We start from the raw sequence: 24,263 nt of genomic DNA on the forward strand, positions 1-24,263 counted from the left end.
GGGATAAAAATAGTTTTTAAAAAAAGTAAGCATACAATTTCCTCCAGACTTCTAAAATGGACTCTGTTTAGGCTGCACATAGAAAAATTGAGCAGACTTCTTGGTAATTTATCTTCTGTTCCAGAAAGGTAATGATAAATCGTCTCCTTCATGCTCCTCATCTAGTTAGTTATTTGGACCTTCCCACCATGATACTGGACCAGCAAAATGACTGACACAGCTGTGGATGCTGTCCCAAAACCTGATTCTGCAAATGCATGATGAAGAGATTTACATACTGAATGTTACATTACCAGGCTCTGGGTGAGGCTGGTATTTCTGAGTTTTGTGGGTTTGGGGTTTGTTTTTTTTTTTCCTTTTTGGTCTCATAATGGCTTTTAAAGCACTCCCCTGGTTTGTATTTCAGAGTTGGCTGCTCATTGTGTTATTACAAGGCGGAAAATTCAGTGAAAAATAAGCAGATATTATCCATGAACATGTTCAAACACAACTTTGTTACTTTTAATTCAGTCCTGTGACAGAAATGTATATTTGCAACTGGCTTCCTCTTAATTTGGGAGGAAGGCCGGCTAAGCAGGAAAAGCAACTGTGGGAAGATGTGAGCTCTAGCAGGCCTCTTTATCTTACCCAGCCTTTTTTCCCCATGCTAATTGCCCCTCTTGTGAGCAAGGACAACTCCCAACAGCTTTGGGGGTGTGGAGGAGAAAGATACGCTGGCAGGCACACGCTGCCATTCAGAGCCGGGGGTTGAGAGGAGCAGAGAGCCAATTTTTTTCTCAGTGATGCTGCAGAACATGCTACACAGTGCCACTGGAACTGGGTGGAGTGGTGTGAGCTTGCACCTGTGAGGGGCACAGGCAACTTCTTGTTCTCACGCTGCAGTTCTCAGACATCTGTTCAGAAAGTATTGTGGGGGTGGAAAAAGAAATCCTGGGGTCCTGGGATTGGTGGCTTGTATTTAACTGAAGTAACTTGGCTTGGGGGAAGACTGGTGTGGGGTCTTGGAGGTGGGTGATGAGCAAAAATGGGTGTGCAACTCATCGGCTGTGGTCTAGATAGAAGGAGGAAGGTGCTCAGGACCAGGACCTGATGCGAACTTTCTTCTGGGATGATGTGGGTTTGGGAAACCGTGCCATACTGTGGGAGGCGCTTCAGGAACTAGAAGCTGGAAGGAGCTGGTAATACGATGAGTAACAGCATCCCTGGTGAGAAGCTGCTGCTGGGGTTTCCCGGGACACGTGGTGACCTCCCAGCTTGTGCCTGTTCCCGCAATGTGTCCTGTGCCTCAGCTCAGCGGCTCCCCGGGGAGCTGTGTGCTGCAGGAGGGAGCCAGCTCCATCTGGTGAGGTTATGCTGACCCAGAATTAGTAAATCCTCCCGGATACAAGCCAAATGTCTTAGCACCACACGCTCTAGCAACAGTAAAATATTATCCAGGTGTCTGCAATCTTGGAAGAATGTCAGATTGCCCCCACTCCCTCAAGGCTGTTGGTTACAGCGAGTTTGGGATAAATGACTGATAGTTACATGGAACTGGCATCCAAACAACTGGCATCTAATATAACACAGGTTGTTCCTGTACTAGAACATAAAATATAAGAGCCAGGACAAAAAAAACCAAAACAGTACTAAAGAAATAGTCTCTTCCCTCAAATTGTGCCAAAGTTAAGCTGAAAAATTGTGATGTGGTATACAATAACTTTTGGAGTTTTTCAAAATTAAATTGATGGCACCGATGTCACTACTCTTTAAAGCATTCACACTGTGCACTTTGCTGTCTCAGTGAACAGAAGAGTCTCCAAACAGGTCTGTTTGTTGTACAGCTTATTTTTGTACTGTTGCAAAGCTGGATGGGGTGGTGAGTGTCCCCAGCTTTGCTGCAGGGGCTGCCCAGTACTGCTGCAGAGAATTTAGCTGCAAGTGAGCATGGACGTGGTTTGACACAATTGCAGGTGCTGCAGTTGGGACGTGAACAGCCGCCCACAGGTGAGTGTGTCAGGACAAACTGTTCCAGGTAGAATGGGGCCCCTGACTGCGTCCTCTGAGGAACTGCTCTGCAAACCCAAACCAAAGCAACTTCTTTTTTTAACTAGGTAATTATGTACTGTAGTAATTATATCATGCAATTAGATCCTACTATATATAGTATACTATATAAGACATTGGTAGTGTAATGATAGCCACTTTAATGCAGGAGAGGAAGAAGTTTGCTGTTACCCAAACCAATTTATTTTACACAGTGCTGTCACTGTCTGGTGGTAACTCTTCATTGTTACTATTTCTGTTCTGTGAAATGACTCTTCTGGCCCAGACAGTGGCCCAGACTTGGTCATCCTGAGACCTCAGCTTCAGTCCTCACACTGGCAGGCTGTTATGTGGTTTGGTGCTCTGGGGAACCACAGCAAACAGCGGCCCCGGAGGGGTCAGCCTAAGCACTTGCTGCCGGCAGGAGTCGTGCTGCTTGCTGTGGGATCATCACCAGTGTCCTGCAATAGGCTGACTTAGGCTCAGATAACCTGCAGGTTATATCTCAGTCTTTATCCTGCTCAGATACTCCAGCAGCCTAGGTTGAAGCAGACCTGCATGTAGCTGGAGATCACAGCCTACAGAGCTGGGTGGGTGTTGCAGTCCAGGCTGCGGTGCTCCAGCATCGCGCTGCCAAGCCTGGCTGGCTTCGGTAAAGTCCCTCTGCCTGGGCTGCAGCCACCCAGCCAGGGCTGCCAGGGACTTCTGCCAGCATGTCACTCAGACCTCTGTAGTAGCAGAAATTACCAGGTTTGGGGGAAGTTCAGGCTGCAGGAGGTGTAAGAAAAAGGTCAGTCTAAGCAGTATCTAAGGCAAAGCTGAGTTTTACTAAGAAGCCAAATCACTGCAAGGATTTGTTTTAATCTTGTCAGCTGAGTAGGAGTCTGAGACCCACCACCTGTGTGCGTTACCATCAAAGCAGAGGCCAGGCACGAATACAGGCTGCGGGCTGGATCTGCAAGGACAAGCTGCTCCCAGCACCCAGGGAGCACATGCAAAGTTGCTTTGAGGTCCTCCATGGCCAAAAGCCATGCAAGGTATACACCTGTTTGGAACCTGTGCCAGCCATGAAGGGTGATCTGCATCCTTTCTGTCCTCTGGTAGGAACCTCAAGCGTGGCCAGAGCCTGGAGTGCGACATTTGATGAAATCATAGGCCAGCACATTGAAGAATTTTGTAAAAAATACATGACAATGGATGCTCCTGGAGTGCTAGCAAAATACCCAGATATCTTCGCCGTGGTGATAATCATCATCCTAACAGGTAAAACCTTGGAGGGTTTTTGAGTCTTGGACCTCCCATTACTGTAATTTCATTGTTTGCTTTTGGAATAGGCACAAAGTCCTCATTTACTTTGAACAACATATTGAAGACCTTTTTTTATTTTAATTACAAGTGTTGGACTGACCTGTGTCACTGCTGTAGTGTTAGCATGGGGCATAGCCTGTTTACAAGGTTTTTAATTATAGGGCAGCATTCTTGGTATTTTTTGAGGCACTTTTAAAACCCTCAATCAAATCTTATGTAAGGAAAAAAAGAAAAGATGACTTGTTATCCTCAATCAGGTATGGAAGTTTAATCCTTCCCTCCACAAATCCTATTACACAAGAATTACATTCTGTTGCTCTGTCACAATTATTTCCCCTTGTATAATCTGCCAGTTTTCCATGTATTGGAATGAGGAAAATGAGAAAAAAGAATATGGGACTCAGTAACAACTTAATGTAGTACTGGTTTTGGGTTTGTTTGGGTTTTTGTGTTGTTTGTTTTGGTGGTTTTTTTTGTTTTTTTTTTTGTTTGTTTTTCTAATATATTTGGGCTCCAGTTTGCAGCAGTGAATGCAAGACTCTAGAAGAATAAATGTGTAATAAACAGTCAGGTCCTCTTTTTTTCTAAAAATGTGCCAAGGCTTTGGTCAGGATTTGGAAAAGTTTCAAAAATTTGTAAAATTAAAACCCTTCTGAACCTCTACTCCAACTGCATCTTGCAAAGCATTGCCAAGTTTATGCAAATTTAAGAAGTTATGCTTCATGTGTACTCCTCTGCGGCTTCCAGAACACAGAAGCTGCAATGTCACCTCAACAAGGTTATCTCAACATTTCCCACTCTGATCAGGATGACGATCTAACAGTGTAACCTGTGCTCACAGGGACAAGCTTCGTGAGCAAGGGATGCTTTGGCATCTGGGTTTGCATTTGGATCCAGGACTATACTGAGGACTGTTGAAGTTGATAGCAGCCCTCCTTTTTTAGGACTGCTTCTGAATGGGAGAGATTTTCCTCTTCGTTCCTCTGTATATAATAGGAGTTGCTCTAGTTTCAAATTAGAATCTGGTCTTCAACTTCAGATACAGTTTACATAATTTAGGACTGCTCACTTAAGCATTACCGAGGTGTAAAACTATACAGATTACTGATATCTTTGTTCCCCTGCGTGGAGCAAATTCCCTGGATTTTAATAAAAATGCAAACCATTTTTTTTCTACAAAAAATCTGCTGAATGAGGAGCTGTTGTCCCAAATACAAGCACTCCAAGTTTATTTCTGCTTGCACCATCTTGAGCTTCAGATTTCTCCAAGGTACCTTGTAAGTTTTCCTGGGCAGATATGCAGTTTTATCTAACACTTCCTGATGTGGCTGTATCAGCTTATTTCCTATAAAAGAAGAAAAGGTGAGTCCACAGGTTGCTCCCCTCTCCTTGCAGTGCCTTGGAATAGCAATAAGGACACCCTGTCGTGCTTCTCTTCTCCTTCATCCCCATGTGAAGTGCTTTACCTTTTCCCTCAGCCACCTTCTTAGATTTGAGTTACAGGTTTGGTTTATTGAAAATCAGGCACCTGAAGAGCAAAAGTAAGTTACTGGAACTTGTTGTTCTGAATGCCAAGCAATGCCTCAGTGAGATGCTTGTTGCCAAAGCCTGTAAAACTGTTCTTCAGATGGTTGCTCTTAAGACCACAAGCTGAAATGCTGCTCTTGCTGAGCTCAGTGGCAAAGGTCCTACTGATTTAAATGGGAGCAGGATTCCCAAGATGCCACCTTCTTCTCTATCTTCAGCACTAGAAGCAGCTGTCTCCCTGGATTCAGTCTCTTCTCATATTTTCCCCTGCTTCTAAGGAAAGCTGAATGTTGTTCATAACTTCTGCATGTGGCCAAGATCTCTAAGACAATGTTCCTTCATGGAAAACCACCTGGGGTGCTTTCTCCAGGTCTCTGGGTGGAGTTTGGCTGTGACTAGGTGTCATCAAGGGGTGACCAGAGCTGTTGTTGAAAGCACTGGAAGCAGCTGAGCTGTGTTAGTGAAGCACTTTACCTGGGGCCTATGCCAGATGGACATGCTGGGTGGGACGGTGTCGCATCCCGCAGTAGTAATGTCTGGGCTGGAGTCCCTGTCCTCCTTCTGGGTGAGTTAATCCAGATTTACCTGAGCTACTTGGCTTTGTGGAGAAACGAAGTGTGATGAGGTGGGCAGAGCACAGCATGACCGCAGCTGGGCCACCCCTGCAAGCCCCAGCGCCTGCTGCTGGTAGGGAAATACCTGACCGCCTCTCTGCCATTGTTTCCTTAGGGCTTTTAATTTTTGGCGTGAAGGAATCTGCCCTGGTGAACAAAGTGTTCACCTGCATCAACATCCTCGTCCTCGGCTTTGTTGTGGTCTCCGGCTTCGTGAAAGGGTCTGTTAAAAATTGGCAGCTGACTGAACAGGACATTTACAACACCAGCCATGGCATTTACGGAAACAAGTAGGTTGGATCTGCAGGTTGGATTCGTAGCTCTGAAGTTGATGGTTTTTCGATGGGAAGTTTTATGGGAGGGTTTGTGGAGTGATTCAGAAAACTGGTGAACAGGATGGACCCCTCCTTTGCCAAATACCTTGGAGTCAAAGCTGGTTTTGGTGGGCATTTGCTGAAAGCAAACAGGTAGGGGGTAGGCTGTGTCACCATGAGCTGTGCTGGATAAGGGACCGTTTCCAGCCTCATGATGGATACAGTATCCAGATTTGAGAGGAAAGAGCTTTTTAGACAACCTTATACTCAAGGCTGCACAAAGGCTGACTCTGGCATCTGTTTGAAGCCATGAGCAAGTGTAGCTCTGTAGTTTCTTTGGACACTTGGGCACTGTGTACCTTGAGGCACTGTGTACCTTTTGGACACCTTGTCCCAAACGCCTCAGGCAAGTTGCAGATTATTTTAATGCATTGCAGCAAGCCTATCACAAATCCATTTTCAGTGGCATTTTGCTACTTGGCCAAAACCCCCTCTTCCTTTAAAGACCAAAATTAAAGAGCTTAGGAGAGTTGCCAGTGCTACAAGACTGTTCTTCTTTGCTTGAGACTGTGCAACATAGAATGAAGGTCTTTAAATACTGCCAAACTGGAGAGATTCGTAAATGTTGCATGGTTCAATTTTGTCTTGTAAAATTCAGCCTGCTGCGAACAAATTGCTGCCTTAGGAAAGGTCCCTCCTTCTTTCCTACTGGTATTCCCATGCAAGGAGCAATTAGTGCAATAGCTTCAAAATGTAACCGTAGCTCTTTGACCTGTAGGACTTACTATTTTCATGAAATCTGTCTGGGGTTTACTTTATCATTATTTCCAGACCAATCCACATTTGGTTTGTGCTATTTCTGCAAATAAAAGGACAGTTTTCATCTCTGTCTCAACAGAGCTTCTATGAGAGTTCAGATGCGTACCCCAATAAGATTTGCAGATTTGGGATTTACTTTAATTGACTTAATTCATCTTTACAAAGGCTTTTCCCTGAAAAAGTTCTGTGAGTCGCTTGAGCAGAAGGGTGTGTTATACCTGACTCAACACAGGCACATGGATCTGGGATCCTGATCCAGAGAGGACTGGGATCAGTGGGTGTCTGTCTGTTGACTTCAGTGAACTTTGGGTGAGGCCTTTGGTGCATCAGGGATGTAGGCTTCTCTCCTCCCTCAGGATCACAAGCACAGGTGAGGTATGAGCTTGGCACAGGTAATTTTGAAGTTAAAAATGGAGGATTGGGTGGATTTTAGGCAGTCATGGCACCCTGCATTGCTCTCTGTCAGCTTCAGCTCTCAGAATTACATGTTGTCCTTTTTCAAAAGCTTATGTTTAAATGAATGTGTCTACATACATACAGTAATATTTGAAGAGGAATTTTAATATTCATGCTATTTTCTTCCTTCCTTAGCTGAGACATTTTTATCCTCTGCAAAAAACAGGTGGTGGGAACAAACCATGAACCATTTTTATTCTGTGCATTTCCCAGGCTGTTGCAGGCCAGTTCAAGCTCAGCAGCAGGGTAGGGCTTAGCAGTTTTGCCTGGTACTTGTATGATAGCGCATGAAAGGGAGAGGGTATTCCTTCAAACTCCAGCTTTGGATTTTGTATGAATAGTTTAGTTACTTTCAACCAGGCAGGATGGCTTCTAACCCAGTGCCGTGCCTTTTAGTCACACACAGGAAGAAATGCTCTATGGTATCGGAGGGTTTATGCCCTATGGATGGAAGGGAGTCCTCTCTGGCGCAGCCACGTGTTTTTATGCTTTCGTGGGATTTGACTGCATTGCTACTACAGGTAAGAGAGAAGATGTCTTCATTCTACTTGTGAACCCGGTTGCTGATAGATTGGCTTTAAGTAATGCCGCACAGCACAGATAATGAGTAATTCAGGACACTGCATTCATCATCTCTCTGAACTGCAGCCCAAAATATACTTTTGGCTCAGCTGTTGAATTGTAGCTGCTGTGGCAGGCAGCTAGACCATAGAACCCACAAAACACACTTTGTTCCTTATTTGCCTGCAGGGCCCAGTCTCATGGTTGGTCACTGATGGCACTAACCACGTCAGATGCCACAGACAACACAACCAGCTTTTACCCATTAGCAAACAGGGAAGGCCCAAGTTCAGATGTTTCGTATGACTCGTGAAGTTCGAACCTGTAGCTCCAGACGATGCTTTTTAATCAACAGGTTATCCTGCAGTAGGGTTGTTCAGTGCCTTCGACTGAAGATGCTCCACTGGCTTGGAGTGTGTAAAAAGCTAGAGAAAGAGAGAGCTGGGGGGGTCGTCACAGTCATCTGCAGCCTAAAACTGTGCCTTAAAATAAGAGAGAGATTTTGTTACCAAAGGTTCAGAGATCTCCTCTGAGAGAGAAACCATCACCATTGTCATATTTCTCTTGGCTAAGAAGAATCCAAGTTCCCTGGAGAAAGGAAAGATTATCTTTAATTTCACATTTGTCAGGAACTGCGTGGATTCAAATCTGGAGCAACGGGAGGAGGAGATCATCACAAAGGCAGATAAAGCAGTACTGCCACATGTTTCAAGGAGTCTGAGAAGTGCTGGCTCCATTACTCCAGCCAGCCCTAGAGCCTCTCTTTGGAGGAGAAGCACGTTAATCCGACTTTGATTTACAGGATCTCTTTTATTGATTCATCCTACTGCAATGCCAAACCTCAGGAGCTCTTGCTTTCAGAGAAGAGCAGCTTTGGAGGACAAGGAAGGCTCAAAGCTGTTTCTTTTAACGTTTGTCCCAAATTTGTTGTCAATAACTATCCATAAAAACTAGAGGAAGTCCTTTTTTTAAGAGGAATTATCAAAGATTCATATGATTTCCAAGTGCTGTACAATGTCTGCCTTTCCCTGGAATGGGGCACTTATGGTGCCTTGTTCACTGTGTAATTGTTCTGGTGGAGATGCTAAATGAAACTGTCACCCAAATATTTGTCCTACAAATGCAAAATAATTTTTTGTGCCATCATTTGTGATCATTGAACTGTTCTTGGGGCTGCACCATCGGTGGGATAGCAGGAGTAGTAGGCAGCAAAAATAATCCTTTTTGGGGAAAGAAACATTTTTAATCCAGATTGTTTCTGTGCCTGATTTTACAAGACCTCCACAAAGGTTTGTCAGACGACACAACAGGAGCAGCAGAAGTGGGAGCAAACAGGCTGGGGCAGGCCAAGTGGATGGGGCAGCCCATCAGCAGCATCACAGTCAACTGCTTTTGACAGCCCCAACCAGAGTGCTGTAGGATGGGATAGAGTTCTTGCTCATTGTTTTGCTGATATTTCAATTTCTTTCTTCTAGGCGAGGAGGTAAAAAACCCTCAGAAGGCCATTCCTATTGGCATCGTGGCATCTCTGCTTATCTGCTTTGTGGCTTATTTTGGTGTGTCAGCTGCCCTGACGCTCATGATGCCTTATTACAAGCTGGATACCAATAGCCCTTTACCCAATGCCTTCAAATATGTGGGTTGGGATGGAGCCAACTACGTGGTGGCTGTTGGTTCCTTGTGTGCACTTTCCACGAGGTGAGACACTGCTTTTCCTTTGTGCATCTCTCCAGGCAAACGTGTATCTCCAGTTCCTTTAAATGATGGTGCATGTCAGGTCTGTGTACTGTTTCTTTGCCTTCACTGGATTCGTCTTGGTCCTGATTGGCAGAGAAGCTGGGACTAGGGATGAAATTCAGAGCTATTGACTTCAAAAGGGCCAGGATTTCACCCCGTGATAGATTTCAGAGGTGCACATGACCAGTATCACTTCAGAAACTCCCATCTTAGCAGCAGACCCATCAGGTGCATCTCTGAAATGTAGATCTGGAGTCAGTGACTAAGTCATGGAGGCAACTCTGCAGGGCAAGCATGGTTTTCCTGCAAGACATCCTGGCTTGCGGAGTGGAGAGCAGACTTGTGTGGGGTGCATCTTCTGGAGCATATGGGACTTAGCATGTCCAGGGCTGTCTGTCTGCAGGTTGCCTGCAGGACAGCCATCTGAATGGGAGGCAGGGCAGGCTGGAGGAAGAATATGTCACCTTCTGCACTCTGGAGACTTATTGTTTCAGATCAGCTTAGACATATTCAATTAGGTGAGCAACTCGTAGAGGCTTATAGAAGTTATGGGTGTTTTGCTACCTGAAAATCAGTCTTTTTTGCATGCACCAGGGCTAGGTTTAGGTATCCAAAATCACAGAGCTGCACCCCAGTTGCCAGCTATCAGCAACGTGGGTGTACAGAGAGAGCCCTTGAAGGAGAAGCTGAAGTGAATGAAAGCCACCTGTTCTGTGTTTGTACTGCCATAAACTTGTTTTCATTTATGTGGCTGTGCTCAGCAGGAGGTGATATAAGTAGATTATTTCACCCTTCTGTGTCCTTAGTCTCCTTGGCTCCATGTTTCCAATGCCTCGAATAATTTATGCTATGGCAGAAGATGGACTTCTCTTCAAATTTTTGGCTAAAGTCAATGAGAAGAGAAAAACTCCAATAATCGCAACAGTGACATCAGGGGCCATTGCAGGTAAGATCCAAATACTTACGTTTATGTGTGAGAAGGATACATAAGCTCATCCGAGGGGCAATTAAGTCTGCCTGACTCTAGCCCACTTATTATTCAGAAGTATTGCACAGGAGGGGTTCCCAGGGCATACCTTGGAGGGGCTGGGTGAGTACGAATAGCTTGTTGTGTGCCTGTCCCTCTTTCTCAGAGCTCGTTGCTGACGTCCGCTCCCTGTGTGCTCTGCTGGCCTTAAAAATAATTAACCCCCTGCCAGGTGGCAGCCAGTGGTCCCCCAGCATCCTTGTGGCTGTTGACCTGGCTTGGCTGAAGACACCATGCTGCCCATGGGCAGCAGTTCAGCAGAAGATGCCAGAGCAGCAGGAGACCGGCAGATGGCCCCTGTGGCACAGGCGTTTGTTAATCCCTTAGTCAAAGCTGGCAGCCGTCCCATCCTCCCCTTCCCTCTCCCAGGCCCCAGGAATATGGGAATTGGAACTCTCCTGTGGCAAGGATGAGCAGCTTACCCTTTTCTAACAGCCACCCCCTTCGTCGTGGTGCCCAGCAAAGAGGAGAGTCCTGCTGCTTTCTCTTTACCTTCTGTTGCAAATGTGGGATGAGCCGTCAGTGTGAGAACACGCCATGTTTGGTGAGGAGTTGGTGCTGAGCTGCCACCATGCACTCTGAGCTCCTGTGAAGCAGCTCAGTTCCTGCCGCTGGGACCCATGGACCCTCCTCACAGCTGCTTCTCTGGCATCTTCCTCTTCAGGTGGCCTCGGGTCCAGACTGGGGAAAAAATAGCCAGATAAAGTAAAGATAACGCGCTTTGCAGTCCCTTCAGGTCTCCTCAGAGTGGTCTGTAGCACCTGTGACCACAGCGCACACGAAGCTGCAGAGGCAGCACTTGCCAGCTGAGTGGAAAGGTCGGGTTGGTTGTTGGGCTCCAGGCGATGTGTTGAGGACAGGCTGGGCCAGGCTCAGCTCTGAGAACCCTGCACTCCCATATGACCAGTGGTGTCACCTGAATGTCTGACTGTGGTGTCTGTCCTCTGCTTACTTGCTTCTCCCTCTGCAGGCTTTTGTACAAAGGTCTGTAGAGCCAGGGGCTTCCTGGTGAGGGTGTATAAGCAGGGTAATCCCTAAGGGATAGCAGTCGGTACCTTTTTTCTGGTAAGCCCCATGACAAGGCATGCTAACTCAACATGCCCTCCTTGATGCTTGGTCCCATTGCGTGCACAAGCCTGGTTTCACCCTAGCTGAGCCAAGACACTGGAGTGAGATGTTGCCCATCCTCTGTTCCCTCAGGCTACTTCCAGGAGATAACAGTGGCCTTAGAGATGCTGCAGCTGCTCTGGGGGACTCCATCAATGAGGCTGTGGTTTAAATACCTGCTCATTGCTGGTAGTTGGGTGAACACACCCATGAGAGACAAGCAGACTGGCATTTACTGTAAATGGTTCCTCTGGTTCCAGTGAGTGAGGCTGTGCTGGGACAGCCTGCAAGGCTCAGGGTATTCGTGCACCAAGTCTTGTCTCTCCCCATCTCAGGACAGGTCGAGCCCCGCAGCTGGGTCCTGAGCAGTAGTCACACATGTGCTGCATCATTGTTAACTCTCCTGAGTTATGCGTGTTATGCCATGTTATTGATTCTTCTTCCCTCTCTCACCTTCTCCTCCTGCAGCTATTATGGCATTTCTCTTCGACTTGAAAGATCTTGTGGATCTCATGTCTATCGGGACCCTCCTGGCTTACTCCTTAGTGGCAGCCTGCGTATTGGTACTGAGGTATGGATGTAGAAACAGCCTCTCTTACCACACAGACAGAAATCAACACAGCAATCAGATGTCCTTATAGTTTCCATAGACCCAGTAAGACCATTAACGTCTCCAGCTACAAGCATGTGAAGAACTTGTTTCTTTAAGGTCATGGAGCATTGCGTTAGTTGGATCTGCAAGGGGGTCCTCTGAACTTGGTTAACCCTTGGTACATGCCACTCCTGCTGTGGTCAGCCCTGAATGCCCTGGGAGATAAGCCAGCGTGTAGGGAGGAGAGATGGGTGGTCCTGGATGCCTGTGTCTTGTCGTCATCACTCTTGTTCCCACTGGGGATACAGTTTCAGGTTGTCTTACTTTTGCAAGGAGATTCAAGATAAAGTCCAGCAGCAGCAAAAAAAGCTGAGCATGTGTTTGTAGGATCAGTGCCTTAGTACATGTCTTTCAGAAGTGCTGAGCTCCCATATCTTCCCTAACCTAAGCTGAAAATTGAGTATCTTCATTGCTTGGCACCTCATGGATAACAGCACTTTACCCATGAGGACTGTATTTTGAAGATTGTGTTACTGAAAAAATACCTTTATGTTGAATTACTTATTCAAAGTGTGGTGGAGGCTTTTTGCCTGCTCACAGCAAATGCATTGAACTAAGAACTGTCTTGCAGGAGGTGAAGGGCCAGCACTGACCATTGCTCTCTGCCTGTGCTCTCCACCCTGCCCCTTGAAAATTCTTGATGATTTTCCTTGCCCTTCTTACTTGTTCTTTGCTTTCCCAGTCCTCTCTTCTCCATACAGCTGTAAATGGCTTCTTAATTTATTTTTGCAAGTTGCTGTACCCATTGTGTGGCATTTTACCCATCTTGGATTTGCAGAGCTAGCAGCCTGGGCACTGGTTTGACTGCCCTGTTGGCTCCTAATGAAGTAGCAACTGAACTGTTGCCAAAGCTATAAGGTCCTACCACTAGTACTCTGCTGTGCCTAGAACCAAGGATTTCACTGCAATTCTCAATTTGCAGTGTTTCACAAATGCCCTCATTGCAAACACATCCCCGCAGGAACGATTTTAAGATGTCTTTCAAAATGGCCCTTTCCTTTAGTCAGGATTGTGGCTGAGAGTCACAGGCAAAACCTTCTGTGAAAAAGAACTGAGTCTGGAAGAGCATTTTTTCTTTATGGATGCACATGGTTGTGCATCAGGGCTCTGTTGAATGAGGTGCTGTCCACAAATGGAACAAAGAATTACTGTTCTTTGTTCACTTCTTCCGTCTTTATGTGGCAGCAGACGTGCCAGCAGAAGAGGCTGGGATGGAGGAGGATGGGACACCAGGAATGTCGCTGTGGGGTGTGATCAGCAGCTGTCAGGGTGTGATATCTGCTGAGCTCTTAGCTCAGCACCTCCATGCCAAAACACAAGAGCTGAACCGCTGCAGATAACCCAACAGCCTGGTTATGACTGTCTGTCCGTCCCTCTGCCACTTTATTCCCCAGTCCTCACTGCTATCATGTTTTGGTGACATGGATGATAAGGTTTTATGCAAGAGAGCGCTGTCCAGTGTAGAACACTGGCATCACCAAGTTGTAGGTGATAATAGCTGACTATATTTGCTCATGTTATAATTACATTATTCCTTGTATTTCACCCTGAAACAGAAGAGTGTAGATATTCTGTGTGCCTGTTCTGGTGCTGTGGTGATCTGGGGCACAGCTGTGACTGTGTGGCTTTTAAACAAACAGCACCCTGCACCAAACCAATATGCTCTTTGTTTCATTTCCCTTTTCCTAGGTATCAACCGGAGCAGCCTAATTTGGCATACCAGATGGCTAGGACAACGGAGGAGACGGATAACAACGAGTCTGTGAGCACCAGTGAGTCTCAGGCTGGATTTCTGCCAGAGGAAGAGGAGAAATGTTCCCTCAAAGCCATACTGTGTCCCTCAAATTCAGACCCTTCCAAATTTTCTGGCTCGGTGGTGAACATCTCAACCTTTACCATTGGTAAGCGGTGGGCAGTGAGCCAGCAAGGAGGTCCTTGTACCCACCATGGTGGGAAAGCTTGCCTGCTGGCTGCAATTTGAATGAGCTCTTGTATTGTCCAAAATATCTGAAGATCTACAGATTCAATTTCTGACTTGAAAAGAAATCCACAGATGGAGAGGTGGGTGTGTATAGGGGGAAAGGCATATTCCTTAGAGTTAGCTTTTTCATGTGTTGCTGTTTTGTTTGTTGAGCTTTCAGATTCTGCTTTGCCTGCTTGTGGTTTTGGGGCTTTTTTTCCCTGTTCCTAAAAACAGAATCAGTAAGCTTTTGGTGTTTCTTCACAGGTTTCCTTATCGTGGGTAGCTGTATCCTCACTGCCCTTGAACCAAGCATTCTGATAAAGGCTGTATGGATTATTGCTGCCATCCTTGTTCTTGTTGTCAGCTTCATTATATGGAAACAGCCTGAAAGTAAAACCAAGCTCTCCTTTAAGGTGAGTGTCCTGGGAGGTGTAGCTTGAAAAGAGCTGTTTGGGAAGGCGTTGGAGGAAGATGTGCATGTTGGCCTGCATCAGAAGGGGGGACTTGGCCAAATGGGCATGCAGAGAACATCGGCAGGGCTGCCAATAGGGCTGATGGTTTGAGCTCTCCAGCTAGGGTGGCTGTAACCTCTTACAATCTGCGCTTAGTGCATAAAGGTGCATCCTACCAGAGTCGAGCTCAGCTTCCAAGTCTGGTTTCCTCTTGGCGTCTAACCTCATATGTCAGTGTAGGTGTTTCGCTGTAGAATGCAGCACGGCACAAGTGTTGTGGGAAGGCTCTGTCCAGCAGTGCGCCAGGTTCAGCACAGAAGGGGCTGAGGGAGTTAACTGAGGGCCTGGAGGAGAGAATCAGGAGGGGGAGCCATGTGTGGTCGGGTCAGAGGCGACAGCAGAGGACTTGGAAGGAAATGTCAATGGTGCTGGAGTCCAGGAGAAGATGGGAGGGCAGAACCTGGTGCAGAGATGTGGCCAGAAGGGAAGGGCAGGACAATGCTTTTGAAAGCAGGTGGTTATTGGATATGAAAGAGACAGAGACCAGAGGAAAAGGGGATGGTTTTCAAGGTCCATGTCAGATGTTGGATACAGAAGGAGAGAGAACTCAAGAAGTAAGCTTGTGTGTGAAGATCAAAGGAATACTTACTAAAAGGCTCTAAGAAAGTGCACTTTCATGTCCTGCTTGGTCCCCATGGAGACCAAGGGATGACTCTTGTCTCCTAAACAGCCTTAAGTATGAGGAACTCTGTCATTTTCCTGCCCTGTTCAAGCACACCCTCCTTTCCATATTAAACAAACACTGGGATGTTGGGTCTTTTTCCTCCAATATAATCCTTCAATCATGTTCTATCATATTGGTTTCAGGCTTTTTCCCCAATTTACTGAATTAGTTCCGGATTCTAATCCCATCCTCCAAACTGCTCTTACTTTAACTGCTCTTTAATAACACTTTTTCAGTAAATTCTCCAATTTTAATTATTTAATCCAAGCAGAGTTGCCCCGGGTGTAGTGTTTGCAGCTCCTCTTGAGGTTATGGTCCCAGAAGTGGAAACAGAAATGTCCAGGAGCAGAAAACTTAGCAGAAAACCGTCATCTAGACTGTTTTCTGAACTTATTTCTGAGGAGATTTCTTTACCTTCTACTCAGGGTGTTTTACTTCCCGTTTTTCCCCTCAGCCACTGCGCTGTCTGAGAACAACAACAACAAAAGACCTGTCACTGCTAAATCTGTAATGGCTGTTTCTTATCTCCTTGTTGTCCTTTAGACATTTACAACCTGACCATGTAGTGATTTTTCTCCAAAGTCTCTCTGGGAATCCAAGGCTGACTGGTTTGTTCCCCAGTTGTTTTTTCTGTTTCTTTTTAATAGGTAATTTGTCTCTCCAGTCTTTAGAGACCTTACCAGTCTACCAAGAGCTCTCAGAGATGGCTACTAATAGTTCAGAGATCACCCCTGTGATCTCTGGGCATATAACTCACCCACCTAAGGAAATGTAATTTGTCCCTACTGACTTGACAAAGCCTAATTTAGAAAAATATTCTTCCGTTTTCTAATTTGTGTGCCCATCCCCTTTCTCTAATGATGTGAACATCTGCTCACCATGTGTGGTTTTTGTTGGTTTGGGTTTTTTTTGTTTTGTTTGTTGTTTGGTGGTTTGTTTTTTTTTTTTTTTTGTGAAGATTAAATTAAGAAAGGCCTACAAAATTTCAGTCTTGTTTCTTTTTGTAAACCTCATTTTCTCCTAAGGAGTGGGGTTCATTTTCCTCTTGGTTTCACCATATTCACGAACCTTTCTATTGTTATAATTTGTCCTTTCTGATTTTGTCTGTACATGCCTGTGCTATTTTCTTCATATTCTGATTTTTGCATTTTGGCTTTACTGTCTCATTCTTCTTTGTGTCTTCAGATCATTAAGGCATTCTAGGTACAACTGCACTTGTCTCTTACAATATTTTGTGGTTTTCTTCTGCTCTGGGATAATTTGCTCTGTATTTCTTAATTAGCTTGGTACGTCCTGGATGAAGTTGCTCAGGTCCCTCCTCTGACGTTTTCCTTACCTTCTTCTGTCTTCAGTAGGTGCCTGTCATGATGCAGTCCTTGGTTTTCCCTTCTTTCCCCCACAAGTATTTAGTAGTGCTGCTAAAATTTGCCTCTTGCCTCCTCTGGGCCACAAAATAAGGACAAGCATTCTTAAAATGTGTGAATAACATCATTCACATTGCTCTCCCGTGGTGGACTGATGTCCTGCATTTTGGTCTAACGTTGCCTTTTCTCAGACCTGGCAGCTGAAGAGCTGGTAACAGCCATTGCTGCCCATTTACAAGGGATGTGATGTTCTTCCCTGCCCATTGATCTGCCCTATGGATGCCATGTATCCTTCTTTCTTTTTCAGGTACCTCTTTTGCCTCTTCTTCCTGTTGTGAGTATTTTTGTGAATGTTTACCTCATGATGCAGCTAGACATAGGCACATGGATACGGTTTGCAGTCTGGATGCTCATAGGTGAGTTTGAGAGAGTAAAAAAAAAAGTTGTCTTCAAAATTACTAGATTTTGTTAACGACACATTTATTTCCAGAGAGAGATTCTGCACTCTCATCATCCTTGGGCAACCTCGGTGACTTAACTGAAGCTATTTAGGCAATGTGTCTCAAGCCTTGTTTTAAATTCAAGGGTCATGAAGCATTTGTGAGGACAGAACAACAACCCATGAACATCTTATGTGTCTTGTTACCAACAAGAGACTGTACAGCATTTCTCATTGGCTGGCCTTGAACTGCAGTCCAGGTGGTGGGGTTTCTGCTTCTGGAGCTGAAGGAGCTGATCTGCATCCCAAGATGCTCCTAATAGCCACATGGAGAAGGCTGAATTGCCTGAAATGCCCAGGAGATTTGTTATGATGAAAACAAGTAAGATTAACATCAGTTTCAGAGATATTTTCCGAGATGGAGGCTGTAGGCAAACAATAGGAGAGAGAAAGCTCTCTGCAGAATGGGCTACAGTGAACTCACTGGAAAGAATGTGAAGTTTGTTCTATAATCAGCCCCTCATTTGGGGCCTGGATAGATTGTCTTTTAAAGACTGATGTCTGTATTAATGTTATTTTTTCCTGAGGAAAGTAGTGGCTGTCTGCTAGAAGCTAGCTATCAGGATAGCCGGACTTACCCCTGGTGTAACCGGCGTTGGTCAGTCTGAGGTTTCTCTTTCCTAACGGTGCCCTCTCCCCTTGGCTTCTGCAGGATTTGTCATCTATTTTACCTATGGAATATGGCACAGCGTGGAAGCCACCTACGCGGCCTCAGCAGATGGGGAAAGAAACACGGATGCTGGTTCGGACAGCTGTAAATGACATCGTGTTTGGCTTACGGGCAACTGGGGAACGGCTACGGGGAAGGAAGCTTTGCAATGGGGGTCCTGGGCCAGGTTACCTCTGGTTAATCAGTAATGCAGGAATAAGGAAGGGTAACGCAGGACTCCCCAGCCCTGTTGCTGCAGCTTGCGGTTTGCTTAGCACAGTTTAAAGGGATCACAAGGAAAAAAAGCCACACGTTTGGCATACTCCTGGCAACACTGTCAGCTACTCTAGGGTTATGCACTTACCTTCCTCCTTCTCCTGTCTGTTTTTTTTTCCCCAGCGTGTAGAAAGAAAACTGCTTCTGTGTGCCAGTTAACCTTAAATGCTGCTATGAAACCAGGCCTCACAAAGGTCTTTCTTTCGGTAGCTCCAGGAATTACCTCCCCACAGACACTCTACCTGATTATAGATGGAGCAGATTTTGCAGTGCTACTGTCATGCTTAGCCCAGGTCTGTCCTTCACCCGACGTGAGCTGTACCCCACGTGTACGCACAAAAAAAAGGCTCTCGCCAAACACCAGCTTTCACCTGGTTAAGAAAGCACCTCCAAGACCTGCATTCTTCAGAGTATCAGGTCTCATAGTTTTTGTTGTTTGTTTTTTTTTTTTTTTTTAACTATGTATTCATATGCTTTAAGGCTCAGCACTGCTGTGGAATGTTGGGAGCGTTTGTGGTTGCTGCTTGTCGGGTGAATGGTCATTTGCCAGCACACAGGTAAGACCAGCAGATGTTTCTGCTGGCTCAGCAAAGGGATTCCCAGGTTTAGCCATAGAACTATTTGGTGCAAGTACTTGAATGGCTTGAAAGGAATGGGTGTCTCCAAAGAGCCGTCCTACCTCTTTGCCTCAGAAATCACCAATGGTGTGGCTGCAATGGTGGAGCACAAGAGAGCCCAGCTCTGACAACAAGGGGGAACCCTATTTTCCTCTCCCCACATCAGTTTTGTGTGCCAGCTGTGTGCGGTGTTAGCAAAGGATTTGGCCGTGACACCTTGGTTTGGTGTCAGTGGGTGGAGAGTGTTTGTGCCCCAGGAAGGGGAAGCACAGGAACATCCTCAGTGGCTTGAACTTCACTGGTGAGCAGTTCCTGGTGTCTGCCCCCTGCCCAGGGGAGGGTGTGGGGGTGCACAGGGGCTCCTCAGTCCCAGTGGTCCCAGTGCAATGTGCAGCCCAGAAAACACCTCTAAGATCAAGGGTCCAGCTTGCTAAGAAGAGCTTTCCATTTGAGGCTGGAGATTGTTTCCAGAACCTGGCCATCGTGAAAGGCGGGAAACTTGGAATTGAGCCCAGGGTCTGTGTTTGGTTGGCAATGCCTTGGTTTTGCTGTAGGATTATTTTTTTTTTTTAATTCTCTCTAATAGCTTTCCCCAGCCAAATTCGCTACCCTAAAAAAGGCTTGTTAAAGCATCAGGAAGGTGGGCCATGCCCATGTAGTGCCACTGATTTAAATTCATGCTTCAGCTTGTACTGATAAACAAATCACAGAATCACAGAGTAGTTTGGGTTGGAAGGGACCTTCAAAGGTCATCTAGTCCAACCCCCCTGCCATGGGCAGGGACATCTTCAACTAGATCAGGTTGCTCAAAGCCCCATCCAGCCTGACCTCAAACACCTCCAGGGATGGGGCATCCCAAATATATACTGCAGAAATCCCTTCTCCCAGCCTGAGTGGATGCTCATTGTCCTAGGTGTCCTCCACCATACTGCCTCTGGACACCGGGTGATCTTTAATCTGTTTATCAGCACTGACAAAGGGACAGGCTCTTGTCCCAGTCGTTCAGTTGGACAACTGAAGAACAGACCCCTGCATGATTTGATCAGGGTCTCACTGGGCATCTAGTGCAGCAGAAAGGGGAACCAGACCATCTCCTGGATTACACAGCCGGACGGTGAACCATCTCTCACAGAGAAACCTTATAGCCTTTCTGCTCACTGAGGAGTTTTAATCTTGGCCTCCTTCTAGTAAACTGGGAGACACTTCTTGCCAGGGTTGGAATTGGAGGGAGTGAAGGCAACATGTGCGTTGTGTTCTGGGTGCATTTTGGGGTGTGTTTTGAGTGCAGTTCCCGCACAGAATGAAATTAAACGCTGCTCCAGCCAATGGGTCCTAACCATCTGCCTTTGCTCTTCATGTGGATACGAAGTCTTACTTAAGCAGGACGAGAAGAATATCAAAAGCCACTAGGTTGAGGTCTGTTTTGTTTAAACACAGGCAGTGTTTAAACAGCTCTACACACTCCGCAGCCTCCCAAAAAGCACTGAATATGTGGTGGGAAGGGGAGAAGATTGTACATTGTACCAAAAGTGTAAGGATGTTTTTCCCTACCTTGAGCACCAGCTTCTGAGCAATTTAGACATTCAGCAATGACCATTTGGGGGTGAATTCTGACTGGAAGTGTATTTCCAAAGAAAATTATTTGAAAATTATTTAAAAATACGCAGATTTCTTGCTGTAAGTATTTTTTTTATATATATATAAATGTTAACTTATTTTTGTTGTCTACTTAGGGATCTGTTCTGGTATTTATATTTCTTAACTTCATTTCAGCTTTTGTGGCATATAATAGCAGCACGTAGAAGAAGGGAAGGTCTTGATGGGGGTCAGTTTTCTTCAGTTGCCTTTTCTCTGAGAAGGTTAATAGGAACACCTTTCTGTGTCACCAGATTTGGTATTTACATGTGCCATTACCTGTAGCAGCCCCAGCACCACCCGCTGCAAATTTGCTAGTGGAGACGGGGATCTTTAGCCCCATCTCTCACTTCTCCATTGTGACTTCTTCAGCCCATCGGTTCCCTGGTTGTGGGTGCTGCCGTCTCTCTTGTGTGTTGCTGCTCACCAGATACAAGGAGGTGGAGGGACCCTACAGCCTTGTGCAGTGACAGGGCGGTGTAGGTGTCTCCCTGGCTCTCTGTCTACCTGCTTCCCCTGTGTCCAGCTGGACCTGGGGACCTCCTGGCCTCCTCATTGTGTGACTTGACTCAGAGAGTGGAGCGGTGAGCAGGTGATGAGTTCAGCACGGCTGCGTGCTCCTGCCCCATCCCCTCCTGGCTGCGTCCACCGCTTGCTTGTACGTTTTGTAAACTGAAAGGCAAAATTTAACTGCTATTTTTTGGGTTTTTTTTAACATCTTCTCTGCCTCACTGCTGATGTCTGTGTGTAACATAGATCAAGCCAGATATCTTTAAAGCAGCTGCTGCTATAACCTTGTCATTGTGGATGATATACCTTCATTAATTTGAGCTTTTCTTTGTAAATAGTTCAGTTGTTATTTTATTAGAAGAATATTTTGTACAGATGCAGAGCATTTTGCTGTATGAAGAGGTGGGAATGGAGAAGCGATGACTGCTTGGTGCGAGAATAGATCCTTTTCTGCCAGAGCTGGGAGGTGTGATAGAAGTGGCCTGCCTGATCTTTCAGGGCAGGCTCTGGCCCAAAGGGCTGACCTTGTTTTGGTGTGTTCGGTTGCTCCCAGTCTCCTCGGCTGAGAGGAGCCTCCGGGGAAGCTGTTGGAAGGCTCCTACTGGCTGCTGGTGCCTGGAGGGTGGCAGTGCCAAGGCTGCAGCGTGTAGTTATATAGCAGATCTGGATATGTAGCCAGCCATCCTTTTTCAGTGGAAAATTATTGTTAAAACAGCTTTAAAAAAAAATAATAATTTGTTTGTGGAAAAATAACTAGCTTTTGCTTATTTGCTTACAACTTTTATTCTTTTCTCACTGAAAATCATTACCGGATGGGTTTAGGCTTCATTTTGCCCTTTTCCTATCCCTTGGGGTGGAGTTTGCTGCTGGTTTGGGCAGTGAGTGCCTGTACTGGGTGTCGGACAGCTGTTTGTCATGGGGGGGTGTGGGGCTGCTCCCCGTCCTGTCTGGGCATGGCAGGGCTGGGATGTGCTGCAGGCACAGTGCCGCTGGTTTGGCGCTGCTGGTGCTTGGTGGCTGCCGGGGGCCACGCCGATGGAAGCACCACTGGTGCCGATGCCATGCGTTCCTGTTTGCTGCCAGGGTTTTGGAAGGGTGAGGTTGTAGCTGGCAGCACTTGCCGTGGGCACTCTCTCCCTTCTTCTGTCCCATATTGGAAACAAGCTCATATTCCTAATGCGCAGAGGGTGCCCGTCACTGCCTGCTGCCTCTGTTCCTGCTAACTCAGCGACCAGAAAGCAATACGATATTATGTTTATTATTGTAAAATCTGTTTGTTTCTTTAGTGATTGCATTTTGTACACTAATGAATTCCAGTGGGATTTCTTAAACTCCTCACCCCCAGAAAGCCGCATACACGTGAGCATTGCTGTCATCTGCCTGAATGAATGGAGGGTGGCACGCAGGTATCACAGTATCACAGTATGTTTGGGATTGGAAGGGACCTCAAAAGATCATCCAGTCCAATCCCCCTACTGGAGCAGGAACGCCGAGGTGAGGTCGCACAGGAACATGTCCAGGTGGGTTTTGAATGTCTCTGGAGAAGGAGACTCCACAACCCCCCTGGGCAGCCTGTTCCAGTGCTCTGTCACCCTCACTGAGAAGAAGTTTTTTCTCAAATTTAAGTGGAACCTCTTGTATTCCAGCTTGATCCAAGCTGGATCAAGGTCTGGCAAGCTGGAGGGGCTTGCTCTGAAGAGGAGGAGGAGGGGTGCTGGTTTTCATGCAGGAGGCTCCGCTGCAGTCCCACCCCTCCATGTGCCTCAACGCCCTCCCATTTGGAAAGAAGCCTTTTCCATCTGGCAGAAAAAGCATCTCCCTTCCTAAACCCATGGATAACCTTGTGGCACCCGCTGGGCTTGACTTTACAGGGAGGTTCTGTTTCTTCCTTTCCCATACCAAAAAATTGCATTTGTTGTTCAAGGCTAAATCTATACATACATACTGCCCTTGCAGCCACCTCCCCTGTCCCAAAAGTGAGCTGAGGGCAAAGCTGCCTCACCAGTGCCATCGGTTGCTCTGCCCACTGCCGCTCAACTCATGGTTTATCATTCATTTCCCGCCCCAGCAGCAATGCCACTCCCACAAAACCCCCCGGGCTGCCTTACGCCCTGCATTACAGTTGCAGGTGGGGTCCCATGGGGTCTCTGACACCCGGCTGGAAACCAGATGATCCAGGAACGTCTCTGCCAGCAAGAGCCAGACCTCGGTTTTTCTCAGGGTATTTGCTCCTGGCTCACGCTCAGAGACGTGAGGTTCATGTGAGACCTGGCAGGCTCCAGCCAGCGAGAGGCACCTCTCCCACTCGATGCCTTGGCGGTGGTTTTGGCAGAGTCACTCGTGGTTTTGGGATCACAATGGGAAGCAAAGGGTTCCCCAGCAGGACACTGTGGCTTCCAGCTGCGCTGGGCTGGGAGCGAGGAGCAGGAGAAGACGCTGGCAGCCTGGAGACGGCGTGTGCTGGCAAACCTGGTGTGAGTTCGGGTCATGTCAGTAAAGGGATTTTTACTGGCCAAAGCCATGGAAAAGTCTGTATATTTTTATTTTTTAATTATTAAGCAAAATGTAAATAGCTTTCTGTTGTCTAACGGTCTATTTTCCTAATGATTTCTCAGAATTTCTTACAGGCGTGATAAATAGTTTTAATGCTTGTTCTGCAAATAAATCTATTTTTTATCTTTTTTTACCTCTGTTTTGATTTTTGTTTTGTGTTTTTACCATGTTCATGTAGCGATTTAAGCCTTAAGTTTTAAAATGTGAACCATGCCCTCCAGAGCACAGCGCGGGTGTGCAGCTAATTTTTATCCTGGCGACACTGTAAATACTTCTCCCCTGAATGATGCTTTTGGAAATTGGAAATTCACTTGCAATTATGTGGTACAGCATTAAAACCTTTTTCTTGATATCTAAATAAATGATGCCTATTGTTTACCCTCATTTGCAAGCCTGCTTCTGTTTTCCAGCTTGTTCCAGTGTCTGCTGGCTGTCCCAAGCTTGGCAGGAGATTGCTTGCTTTGGGAGCTGCTCGTGTTAACTCTGCCCCAGTCTTTGGAGTTTGTTGAGATGGGTAGGATAATAACATGATCTGAGGAATTTGCTGCGGGCTGGGGTCTGTGCCCAGTGCTGAGCAGCTTGTTGCTGCTGACACTGGTGAGTCTCTCCCCATCTTGTACCAGTTCAGGTATTAGGTGGGACTTGGTGAGCCTGCAAAGTTAGCCTAGAATTTACCCAGGTGGTGTAAATTTTGCTGGCTTTGCGAAATTTGTCTCAGGAAATGAGGGCTGTGTAATGAACGAGGGGTTGTGCTGGTGGGGTTCTGCAGGGCAGGGTCTGTAGGACAACCCAGAGACCACTGGGCAGGAGGAGTCTCAGCCCCTGCCACCCCTGCATCATTGGCAGCCTGGTTGTGTGTCCTGCTGTAAATGAG

General features: G+C 46.4%; 1 protein-coding gene across 2 annotated transcripts in view; it reads left to right on the plus strand.

Moving 5' to 3' along the window:
* Nucleotides 1-23,773, plus strand: part of SLC7A1 (solute carrier family 7 member 1) — a 47,889-nt gene extending 24,116 nt beyond the window's left edge. The window contains exons 3-13 of one of the 2 annotated variants that reach the window (XM_082069510.1): nt 3,130-3,288; nt 5,590-5,764; nt 7,460-7,584; nt 9,100-9,322; nt 10,168-10,307; nt 10,389-10,451; nt 11,964-12,066; nt 13,837-14,048; nt 14,375-14,523; nt 16,958-17,066; nt 17,802-23,773. In XM_082069510.1, coding sequence (XP_081925636.1) covers nt 3,130-3,288; nt 5,590-5,764; nt 7,460-7,584; nt 9,100-9,322; nt 10,168-10,307; nt 10,389-10,451; nt 11,964-12,066; nt 13,837-14,048; nt 14,375-14,523; nt 16,958-17,066; nt 17,802-17,911 — 1,568 coding nt within the window. In that variant the 3' untranslated portion in view covers nt 17,912-23,773. The remainder of the gene's footprint in view (nt 1-3,129; nt 3,289-5,589; nt 5,765-7,459; nt 7,585-9,099; nt 9,323-10,167; nt 10,308-10,388; nt 10,452-11,963; nt 12,067-13,836; nt 14,049-14,374; nt 14,524-16,957; nt 17,067-17,801) is intronic. The other variant, XM_082069511.1, reaches the window with a different exon arrangement.
* Nucleotides 23,774-24,263: the final 490 nt, after the last annotated feature.

This window comes from Streptopelia decaocto, assembly GCF_964273445.1.
Source record: "Streptopelia decaocto genome assembly, chromosome: 1".
NCBI classification, from domain to species: Eukaryota; Metazoa; Chordata; class Aves; order Columbiformes; family Columbidae; genus Streptopelia; species Streptopelia decaocto.